Raw genomic sequence first — 12,219 nt, forward strand, 5'->3', positions numbered from 1 at the left:
TATGCTAGGATAATTAAGAAAATAAGGACTTGTTTTTTGCGAGTTGTGTATAATTTGGAAACCTGAGCCTTGTCTGAGTGCAGTGTTAAATTGTTTTGCTTGAATTGTTGCGCTCTGTGTTACAGGGTAGGTAAATTTAAAAAAATCATAGCTAAATCGTATGCAATCAAATGTATTCTTAAATGTTTGGTACACTAATTTTTCTTTATTTAGTTATGGGGAACCAAGAAGAAGAAACTTCTCCCTATCTGATCTTAGGTACCTGTCATGATTTTAAATTTACAATGACATTAACCAATTCCAACAGCTTCCCCAGAAAATAACAAACCAGAGAACACTATCAATTTCAGACTTCCTGACAGCAAACCACCACACCCACAAATATTCAACCTTATTTAAGTCTTGCTTTGCTCAGATGCCTGAGTAAAGAGATGGGCCTTGCTTTATGCTCTGGCATAGGTGACTGGGGGGGGGGGCACATGCCCCCACTACAGGGCTGTCCCCACTGCTCATGCCACCGGCTGCATCTGCAAGTACTCGCCAGCTCTGCCGCTGCTGCCGGTGGCGTCTGTGGGTGCCCCCCCAGACTCAGGAGGCACCAGTTGCCCATGTGCTTTGCATATTGTACTCCTGGTCCAGTACTTCAGTCCAGTACTCAGGACTGAAATGAATTCCACAGTTGAAAGTCTCTCAGTTCTAGCCTCTATGGAGGGACCTGGCTAAATTGATAACTGCAAAAGTATGGGTTAGGTAGACAGGGAGCGTGTCTACGAGAGAGGCTATACTGCCATCTACCATCTACATGTGAAGGCGCTTACTGCACAGTCAGTCAACTGCAGAGTTAATTTGCAGGGTAGAAAATGGACCATGCATTAGTGACTAAGCAGTAGCCCACATGTAGATGCTGACCGGCAGCAAATTTGCTGCCAGTCAACCCAGGCAGCAGAAGGCAGGAGAACAATCCCTTCCCCTGGGAGCTGCCTGCTGCCGGGGCGGGCTCCAAGCATGGAGCCCAGGCCTGGACAATGTCCCCCTGCCCTGGCAGCAGGCAGCTCCTGGCCCCGCCTCCACAATCGGAGCAGGGTCCTGGGAGATTGATCCCTACCCCCGAGAGTTGCCTGCTGTTGGGGTGGACTCCAAGCTCAGAGCCCGGCCAAGACAGTATCCCCCTGCCCTGGCAGCAGGCAGCTCCTGGCCCTGGCTCCATAGTCATGGAGCTCCCAGCCCTGGCTCCATGACTATGGAGCCAGGGCCAGAAGCTTCCTGCACCAGGAGAGTTCCCCACCCTGCCTTGGGCTGGGTAGGATCTGCCTCAGAACAGGACAGATCATGGCCAGCCCTGGGCTTCATGGGGAAGCCTTCCTGGGCACAGGGCTTGTCCCCATGTGTATAGAGTGGGAGAGCTCTGCAGCAGCAGCTCTCCTGCCCCAAGCACATCAGAACCCCTTCCGATGTGTACAGGGCCAGGAGAGAGCTGTCTTCTGGCCCCATGCTCCCTGCCAGCCCCTGGACTAGCACCCAGGAGGAGCCTGGAGCTGCCCTTGGCTACTGCAGGGGGGCAGAGCAGGGTGGAAGCAGCCCTTTTCAGAGCGTGACATGTGTAGACATTTGGTTCCCCAGGGACAACTAGCGGTGGTGCACCTTGTGCTGCCGCTAGTCTCTGGAGAACGCCTGTGCCACATGTCTCTGGCATGCAGCAGGTTACCCCGGGTGAGGTGAGGAGGCTGAAGCCAGCACTGGGCTGGCCCCAGCAGCCTTACCTGAAGTCCTGGGGGCCTCCCAGGGCTGCAGCAGCAGCGATCCTGCTGTGCATCCCCTGGCTGGCTCCAGCCACTCTGGCTTGAGTGGCGCATGCTGCCGCCATGTGCACTGCATGGCGCACTTTTTTTTGTTTTCCCGCTTTATTTTTTCCACTGTTTTTCTGACCCCTGTATCCAGGGGTCAAAAAATGCTCTGCAGTGCTCCCTTGCAGTGCGGAGAACAACAGAACATGTGGCGTCACATACTGCACAGCCATGCTCATCTAGACATGGACATTGGGACATTGGGAGCAAATCTACTCCCAAGAGGGAACACGTGTAAACATGCTCCCCCACTAGGTTTACTGTGCAGTATTTTTACTATTCGGTAAGCCTACTTCAAATTAACAGCACATGTAGAAGTGCCCAGGATATCTCAGATAAGCAGTAACTGAGCCATTTAGTGCTTCATGAAGTTGAAACAACACCTTAAATTCCATGCAGGAACTCTGGATTATGGAGCATTGGTGTCATGTGCTTTCTGCAAGATTCACCACCTAGCACACAGGTGACTGCATTAGAACTCTTAAATTGTCTAATATTTTCTCTCTTGCTTTTTAAATTTTTTTAAAGAGAGTTATCCAGCATGGATAATGAGCCCTGTAGCTCTAATGTATTTATAATGGATGTTATGTAGGGTATCCAGCTCATGTAAATTACTACTGAAAGAAAGGGAATGCTTTTTCACATGGCTATGTTAGTCTTGTTAGAGGGTTTTCTTTTGACAGATTTGAATAAAAGCACTTTGCTAAGCAGGACAGTGTGTACGCTGTACAGTTGTAGGTATTGCCTGGCTGCCAAATATTGTTACAGGGAAAGTTAATTACAGACACTTTTTTCATGCGCAGAAAGTGTACAATTAGTCCATACAGTTAGTCCATGATACATTTGGAAGGTGGGAAAAGATCAGCATCTAACATTCATAATCTTTAAGTTATATTCTAAGGAGAATGGTGTTTAAATGTCCATTTCATTTAGTTCATAAGCAGTAAGGTTCGTAGAAAGCACAGCAATGAAGACTGATTCTGCATTCAAGTGGCACTCACACATACACACCTCTGAGTAAAAAGAGAGAGCCATGTTAATCTGAAGTCAGGCAGAAAGCAGGGCAAGGTGGCACCTTAGGCTAGGGACAGACATTACACACAAACCAGTTTAAGTGATGAGAAACTGGTTTAAACCTGTAACAGAACAGATGTTCAGTGCATATAAACCAGTTTGAAAATGGCTGAAAGTGGTTTGAGATAAACCTGGTTGAATATAACATCAGACTTAACTGATTTGGGTCAAACCAATTTATGCAGTGTCTGTCCGATACCCCTTGCTGGTGTAAGTCAAATCAGAGTCCCCCCAGCACCCTGGAATGCTCTCTGGGCTGGGCGGAACTCTCTGTTCCACAGCAGGGCTGGCCCCTCCCCTCTGCTCCCTGGCCAGAGCTCTGGCAGAGACTTGCAGGCACAGCAAGGTCTTCTGGCTTCCCCGTGCCCCTCTCCCCCCACCCCCTCACCACTCGCTGCTTAAGCAGGGATCCCTTCTTTCTCTGTCACAGCATGGACCATAGCCAGCATGTGGTATGCTAGCTAATGCTTTGTAAGGCTCCAGCAGAGACTGCCTGGCTTCCCCCTGCCCTACCCCCTCACTGCTAAAGCAGGAAATCCCTCCTCCTTCCCTCCCTCCAATCTCCCACAGCATGGACCCCAGCCCCACAGACGTAGGCATGCTAGCTAATACCGAGAGGTGTCTGTGTGTGTGTGTGTCTCCAATTTCACTGGAGCTGACAGACAGAACAGTGACTGCTTAGGGATGTTTGGAACTAATCAGCAGGTCAGCCGGTAAGCTGTTTAAGAAGTTTGAAGTAATAGACAGAGGCCATTGTTTTGCTAATCGGGTGATACAGACTGTTATCACTATCAGCCCCCAGGTGGCTTTCTTGCCTGTCAGTTTGCTGCAGACAGTATGATGAAGCAGGGAGGGAGATTGAAAAGCTCTGTATCATCAACAGATGTATGCGCTGGACACCCCACCCCCCCTTGCCTCAGAGTGCTAGCCGGGGGCTGGGGGCTGGCAATACTCCCACCCCTTGAGCAGCCAGTGGGGAAAAGCCTGGGACCTTGCAGGCAGACCTCCCTAATGAGAGAGTCCTGGCAGGGCCTGGCCATTTTCCCCCCTCAGCTCAGCTCCTTGCAAAAGGGAAGAGAGGGCTGCTCTAGCACCCCCCGGCTTCTAGCTTGAGCCACTGTAGGCATATGCCTGAATTTCCTCAGTCCAGAGAGAATGTCTGTCTGGTTTCAAACCAATTCAGCCTAGCCAGGTTAGACTAACCTGCAAATATTGAATCAATTCAGGCTCAGGTTTTTTTGAATGTCTGTCCCTAGCCTTAGAGACTAACTGGAGGCTTAAACTTTCATAGGCAGCAGCCTACTCTGTCCCATACTCCCTGCCTTCTACACCTTTCTCTGTGATGTTCCAAAACTATGAGGAAGAAGTTTGCTCTACTGATATCAACAAGAATAGTCACTTAGCAGCCCTCTCAAGTAGTGCATTTTTATTTTGTGTTAAAAACACCAGGTTAAAATGTGGATGTCTGAATAAATCACTTTTCTTAAATCAGCAGGGTGAGATGACTTGTGCACTTGCAGTAAACTTGGGCTTTGAAGGAGATGTATGCATTTGAAATGTGATCAGTTTTTTAAAAACTGATTAAAAGTTATTATGCTCATGTTTGAGGCTTTCTGACAACTTGTGGGGTTTTACACTTGTTACATATGTTAAAAAAAACAGTCTTTTGCTTGGACTTTGTGCAAAAGACCCACATAAACAGGAGATGCTGAGGTAGATGGACTCTTGTGCCCCTGCAGACATGCACTGAGGTTAAGAAGGCTCTGTCTGGCACAAGAATCTATCCGTGCGATTCAAGATATAACCGTGTAACCAGAAATAGTGAAAGAGACTACAGACAAAGCAATCTGAGAGAAGACTTTTTCTCAAAACTCTTTGTTACCATAATCTTAGGTGCCATTTCTGATAATGGGAAGTGAACAGACTGGATTTTTAAAGTTTACTGACTTTGGCACTTGTTGTTACCCCTGAGCCTGTTGGTCACTGTGTACGTAGCCGTTTACTTTGAAGGGGCTCCCTGTGGACATCTGGGGCCTCTTTCATTCAGCATCTTGCAAGATTAAGGCTTTTTTCTTCAGTCAGCCTAAGATCAGAGATGTGTACATCCACTAACAGTGAGAATAATTGATACACATTTTCTATCTTATTTTTCTGATTTATACAAATCTTGTATCATGTTAACAGTATTGCAACAGTTAGAATTTGCCTTAAAGCATGCTGCAGTATTTGTGATCTAACAGTTGTTTCATGGATCCTGCAGGCTACCTAGTCTTTATGTGCTCTCATTTGTGAAGAGGACTGCTTGATACATATTCCTATTTTTAACAAGTCCTGTGGATGTGTAGAAATGGATGAGTCTTTATCACAAGCTGAAATATTCCTTGCCACTTTACTGAAGGTTTTCTAAAGTTGTTAAAAACCTTGTAAACATTTTTACCATAGACAAGAGAATGGCTTCTGAATGTTATGATTTTATAACAGGCAGCTGAAACTATTTAAATACATGTTTTAAAAAGTGTTGTAGAGGGTAAATTTGAACTCCTATTTCCTATTAAACTTACTTATACCTTCTACTGTACTTTGTGTTGGTAAGAAGCAAAATATTATACTAGATTGACTGTTGGCTGTATACTAGTACAGGTCTGTTCTTTCCTACAAAATAGTTTGGAAACCGCAATTTCAACTCCTTACCTGGGGAAAACCATTTCTTGTCTTTCTTAACAAATTAGATAAAATTTGATGTAGTTTAGATAGAATTTTTCTCAGTTTTGAAGAATAGAAGTGTCACAACCCAGTGATTTTGGTGCCTCGGCACGATGGAATTTTCCCGCCACATGAGAGCCTCTTGCAAAGCAAAGGGTTTTCCGTTGCAACAGAAAACCCCGGTGCAAGAGAGTTCCCGCCATTCGAATGCAAATTTGTCCCCCGCTATTGGCCAGTTCTAAATTATTCCTACGTGGCGGCTAGTAATTGGCTTGCTAGCCGTTTAAAATTTTGTGCGACTTCTGCCCAAGTCGGAGAACTTCGAGCACGCTGCAGAGTGCTTCTGAAAGTGATCTGACTTGTGGCTGAGCTGATCGATAGACTGATCACCTATCGATTCTTCTCCCTGTCGCCGAGTGCAATCCCAGACGTACCCTTTCCCCGCCGGCTTAAATTGCGGACGGATTAACTGGCTTGGGCCCTGCCAGCTGGATCAACTCACATAGTTGTTCAGACGACCGGACCATCTGCGTCGCAACTACAAGCGGCGTAAGTAAACGTTTTTGCAACCATTAAACCTTGTCTGCCTCTCCATTTACCAGCCCGCCCAAACGAACGAGCAATTTCTAAATCACCTCGAGTCGGCTCTGGCCATCCAAGACAAGAAGGTGGCACTTCAAGGTGCTGTATTTGGGTTAGAATTTGTCTCTTAACGTGTTAACTACTGATGAACTAGTACTCTCAGCAGATTGCCAACTCTTAATTTTAAATATTATAGGTCCTCCTTTGCGGCTACAAAGCAAGTTGTGAAATGTAAGGTTAGTTTTGTCATGCCACATTATGAGAACTGTCTGAAGCATTGAAGCTAAAATCTAATGCTTTTTGGATTTCTACTGTAATGGTACATCCTTAACTGTCGTGTCAGATGTATTATTGCAAACAAGAAAATTATGAGCTTGTAGATTATGATATATTTGGTATAAGGTTGTACACAAAAAGAAAGAAAACACATTACTGAGATGAATCTTTCTCTTTCTTGCATTATTGTATAGCAACACCTCTAGCAGATTACAATAACAGAAAAAAATGTCCATCTTATGTGTGTGTTAAGATAATTTCATTGGAAAAAAATAGCCTTTTTTTTTAATGTGTTTGAAGCAACAGGAGTTTACTGGAACTTGGAAGACTGTGCTCAACTTTTTTTAGTAATACCTTTCTGTCTTCTGCCTGCATCCGCTTGGTCACCCTGGCTAAGGACAGACATTACACATAAACAGGTTTAAGAGATCAGAAACTGGTTTAAGCCTGTAACAGAACAGAGATTCAGTGCACATAAACCAGTTTGAAAATGGCTAAAATCGATTTGAGATGAACCTGGTTGAATATGGTATCTGACTTAACTGGTTTGGATCAAACTAGTTTATGCAATGTCTGTCCCAGACCCCTTGCTGGTTTAAGATAAACCAGACTCCTCCAGCATCCCAGCATGCTCTCTGGGCTGTGCTGGCCTGGGTGGGACTGTCTGCTCCACAGCAGAGCTGGCCCCTCCTCCCTGCGCCCTGGCTGTAGCTCTGACAGATCCTGAAGACATCTGTATGCCTTCTCCTCCACTCCCCCAAGCAGGAATTCTGCTGTCCCCTCTCCCTTACACAAACACACAACATTAGCTAGCAGACCACGTGCTGGCTATAGTCTGTGCTGTGCCAGACAGGACAAAGACAGAATCAACAGGTAGCTGGTAATGTCCCACTGTTGTTTTCTTATTGGGGTGATAATGAGTTAGGGGTGATAAACACTGTGTTATCAATTTCCTGCTGGGCTGGTCAGAAATGGGGCTGAACCCTTTCCTAATCAGAGCATCCTGCTGTGGCCTGGCCAAACCCCTCTCAGCTCAGCACTCTGGAAGGGAAGGGAGGACTACTGCAGTGTCCCCTGGCTTCTAACCTGAGCCACTGCAGGCATGTGCCTGCATTTCTTTCAGTCCAGAGGGGATGCCTCTATGCTTACAAACCGGTTTAGCCTAGCAGGTTAGACTAACCTGCAAAGATTGAATCAATTCAGGCTCAGGCTTTCTGAATGTCTGTCCCTAGCCTGACACTCTCTGAATTTCTCGACACTCCCTCTCTCAGCCTTTTTCAATCCTCCCCAGCGTGTCTTTCATACCTAACAGAATTGTGGGAGAGCCTTCTTCCCTCCCTGTTGCTTCACACATCTCTGACATTCATGTTGCTTGTGTTTCCTCTAAGAGACTCTAGCATACTCCCCCTTGCTTTGCTGTGTGTCATTCTGAAATCTCCTTTCACTCTGGTGTCCAGCAGTTATTCAGCGTTAGTTATCTATATCTAATTCTGTTATTTGTGGTGGTACTTAACATCTACTAACTTTTTAAATAAAAAAAATTTAGGACCTTAATGAGTGGTGATACAGTATCTAATCTTTGTAGAGATCCATAGAATAGAACCACTGGCTTCTCAAGATCAGGAAGGGGCTAAAAATGCAAAGAATCATTGCACATGTAGGTTGCATTTCAGTGATTGCTCAAGGCCAATTAATTTCCTATACTGTTTTTTAAGTATAGCAATGGGAGCTAGCTAGTATGGTCAGCTTGCTGAAGGTTTGAGCAGCAGAAGTAGAGCTTTCTTTGTTCATCTGCACTGTGTACTTTCTAGTAATGCTATTATACCCTGTCACAGATGTGACAAGAGATCCACATTGTTTCCTGCTAAGGTTTCTTTGTTGCCCTTGTTGTTCCCAGTAGGAAATCTAATGTACTGGATAAAACCCTCGTATGAGTGCATTTCTGTCACTGTGAACAGGATTTAATAAAATGGTTCTGACATCTTGTACACCTTGGGCACTTTTTAAAGTTTCTTTTTAAGGAAGATTTAGGAAAATTGTTCGGGAGAGGAAACGATCAAGATTGTGCAAAAATGTTAGTTGTTTAAATCATTATAAACGTACAAAAATATTTAAATGTAATGCCATTGCATTTTGTCAAAATAGTTTATATTGATTTATTTGCTGAAAATATAACCTGAAGACTTTATCCTACCATGTTAAACATCTATTTTGATCTTGATTGTTTTCAGAAGTTGCAAAACAACGTTGGCCTGGAGATGAATTGAAGGTGATGTAGTTTGCTTTTTATTAGGCATGAGATATAAAAAGCTTCTTATGCATGAATATATAGTGAGGAGGTGATTCTTGAAAATTGGTAACCTTGTATTTAATACAGCCTTTAAGTCCGGCTGTCCACCTGCATGACTCTGCATTTGTGTGTATAGACCCACAAGTCCACTACTTTCATTATGTTTCCCAAGTTCACCTTAGAGTTTTGCCTGTACTCAGAGTACAGCATGTGTACTGTTTGCCAAAATAAACATTTCTATAACCATATAAAAGTGTTTGGCTCTACTTAGACAGCTGTTGAGCCAAGGGCTAGAAAAGTAATGCTACTTGCATTTGAGGTCAGTGCCTTTAGACTAGGTAAACCAGACTGGCTCCTTATTTCACCTACAGATGTTTTAATATGCTTAACATTATCCAATACCCGCAACTGAGGTAGTCTAAATACCACAGCAGGGTCTGATTAGCTTTTTCAGATCACTGCTTTTATTTGGTGTTTGCAAAGAAGCTTAATCCAGTGCTGGAGATCAGGCTTCCTGCTGTGCTCTTGGGTAGCTTTTTCTCATTCTTTGTGTTCACAGTGGCAGAAATTAGTGAGAAGACTCCTCCAGCTTCTGAATTAAAAACTTCAAAATAGTAATGATAGTAGCTATTTTAGTGGTTGTATAATAGATTGCATGCAGGCATTGTATTTTGGTTTATTATTATTATTATTAGCTTTAGATCTGTAAATCTGAGCATCCAATAAATATGTTGGTCTTGTATTACAGTGTCACATGGATTCATGTATTATTCTGACACATTTAAAATTCCAGATAAAAGTAAAAAATTATTACAGTTAATGAGCTCTAACAATGCAGAGATTTGCATTCTCTGATGTTTTTAAATCACAGTAGATGTTCCCCAGTAGATTTCCTCTGAAAGAATAAGCAAACAGCTACCAATTCACGATCTTCAACATGCCTATTGAATGCCTCTGAAAGTCAGTTAATATTCAGTCCGAATGAAAATTGGTAAAATGCAGGGTTTTAGAAAATGATGTGCTCTATCTTAACTGAGCAAAAACAAAGTTAAAAAAACAAAGGCCAAAATGTATATGTCCAGATTTCTATGTTTCTTACGTAAGCTCAAAACTAAGCAGTCATGTTGCCAAATCTGATACATTTATTAAAAATTATGTTTTAGTCATTTTTCTTTTAATTTCAAAATAGTCTACCTCCACAAGGAAGATTTTTTTTTTAAATGGGCTCGGGTAGTGACTCAACTTCCAAAGTATTTGTTTAGCTATTTCTTCATCTGTATACACTGCCAGGAACTGGAAAGGTTTTTTTGGCTTCAGGATTTAATCTGTTGATTAAGAGGTTTTCCTCTTACGGGCAAATAGAGATGAGTCACTACTATAGTGGTGCTAGAATAGTTTGTTGTTTCTTTGTGTCAGCTTTTTAATAATTTAATGCCATTAGTTAGCAAAATCCAATATTCCACCATTGAAATTAATATTTTTAGTTTTAAAATGTATCTATTTATCTATTCTTTTTTATATTGGAACTGAAATACTTATGCTAAGTATTATGCTCAGTTGTGAGTAAGTACTAGTTCATTAGGTTTACTGGCACATAAAAGTAAAGTTTCAGGAAATTCAGAAAATGCTTTTGGATGTATTTCAGGGTATAATGTTAGCTTCTTTTCTATCTCATGATTTGTTTTATTAATGGGAAAAGGTACATAACTACTAATGTGATATTTCCATTTCTGTATTTTTATTTCTTCCACTATACCCTAAAGGTTCTTTGTATCAGACAAGGCTATATTCTTTAGAATTTTTATTTTATAGAAACAACTTTTACTACTTAAAAATAATTCTTTTCTTTGTTTCATGAATTAGAAACAAGGAGGAAAAGCTGAAGTCTGCCCAAGCCAGGTGTTTCTTGTTGGCAGCCTGCTCCCTAATGACTCTGGCTCTCATACAGCAGCTGCCTGCTAGTCTCCTTTGTATGGCCTATTGTTGTTGCACACCCCTCGTTAATACACATGCTGCCCAGGGCAGACCCTGAGAATGACATCAACTTGCTTATCTTAGAAACCTACAAACCTGACACAGGGTATGGAGGTTGCCTTGCATCTGCCTGGCCAACTAATTGTGAGCTTTCTGGCCTCTGATTGGCTGTTATTCCACTCAGTAATAGGTTAAGCAAAGACATTGCCATTCCATCTGTTCAACCATTCATTGTTCTGCTTGCTTGCCTGAAGTCTGCAGCTGAAATCGTGTTAAGGAGTTGCTTCTGGAACTGCAACAAGAAACCAATGTCTGTGTGTTTTCCAGTTAATGTAAGTATATGGACTCTCTTTGCAGGGATCGAGCAATTTCACTGTTCTGACATTTCAGTATGTCGGTTTCAGTTTTGAGCAACGTAAACAGCATACACACCAGCTGGAATTTCCAAACTTTGGAATCTCTTTTTAAAATTCCATTTGAAGATTAAGTTATGAAAAGCTGATCATTAATTTGATGTAGTCAAGTAAGGAACTTCTAAGAGCACCAATAGTGCTGAATTTTGGGAGGGTGAAAATGGGAGATGGAACACTTTAACAGAGCTAAATTTTTCTGTACATTTTTGGTGACTCCAGCTTTAAGTTCAAAGTTTTACCCCTTCTTGCAAATATACAATGCTTGACTTACTTTTCCTTTGGGTGAAAATATATATTTTATGCATGTTTGCCCAGTTTACGAAATTTCACCAAAATTTAGTAGGTTTCCTAAAATTAGGTAGAACATCACTGTGGTACAGTGGCTGGGTTTGGGATGGATTTAGAGTATGATGTAACATCAGTTCATTTGAGCTACTCTCACAAGCTTGTATGTTGTGGTCAAAGACTTTGTGCTTTGAGTGATGTTCTTACACTTGCAGAATTAACCAGCATATTCTGGTGAAGTTTTAAATCTATTCTGTTTTATGCTTTGGGTTCAGATATTAGGCTAAAGAACAAACAGTGTATGTTCCATGAGATAGTGTTCCAAGGCTCCTCTAAAGAAAAAAAAAAAACAAAGACCTTCATATATCAGTTGGGAGGGAAGGAGAGCACATAAAAGGGTTAAAAAGAGGTTTGCATTTCTACCACATGCCCTATTGTGTGAACATATGCATAAGTCTATTGAAAGTTTTCAGAAGATGGGCAGGCCACCAGTTGCTGGTCTCCTGCAGTTCCAGTAGACATCTGTTGCCCCAGAGCATTAACCAATCTGTTCAATGGGACATCCTTCCTTTGTTAGATAGAGTGATGCAGACAACAGCGCTCGCTGAAGTACAATGGTAATTAAATATACAGAAACTACAGCAGTAGGTATTTATTACATATTCATTATTTTATTTGCATTGTTATAATATCTTTGCCATTTGAGAACAAGTACACTGGTTTCTGTCTAAATAGCCTATACAGTTTTCAGGACAAATGACTGTGGTGTTTTAACAGT

The 12,219-nt window shown here is 42.5% G+C and overlaps 1 protein-coding gene across 2 annotated transcripts in view; it reads left to right on the plus strand.

Annotated features, from left to right (window-relative positions):
• ZC3H12C (zinc finger CCCH-type containing 12C) overlaps positions 1–12,219 on the plus strand; it is a 62,703-nt gene that overhangs the window by 14,257 nt on the left and 36,227 nt on the right. Inside the window, exons 2-3 of one of the 2 annotated variants that reach the window (XM_025214891.1) lie at positions 8,711–8,748; positions 10,633–11,075. In XM_025214891.1, coding sequence (XP_025070676.1) covers positions 11,052–11,075 — 24 coding nt within the window. In that variant the 5' untranslated portion in view covers positions 8,711–8,748; positions 10,633–11,051. The remainder of the gene's footprint in view (positions 1–8,710; positions 8,749–10,632; positions 11,076–12,219) is intronic. The other variant, XM_025214890.1, reaches the window with a different exon arrangement.

This window comes from Alligator sinensis, unplaced genomic scaffold, assembly GCF_000455745.1.
Source record: "Alligator sinensis unplaced genomic scaffold, ASM45574v1 scaffold397_1, whole genome shotgun sequence".
NCBI classification, from domain to species: Eukaryota; Metazoa; Chordata; order Crocodylia; family Alligatoridae; genus Alligator; species Alligator sinensis.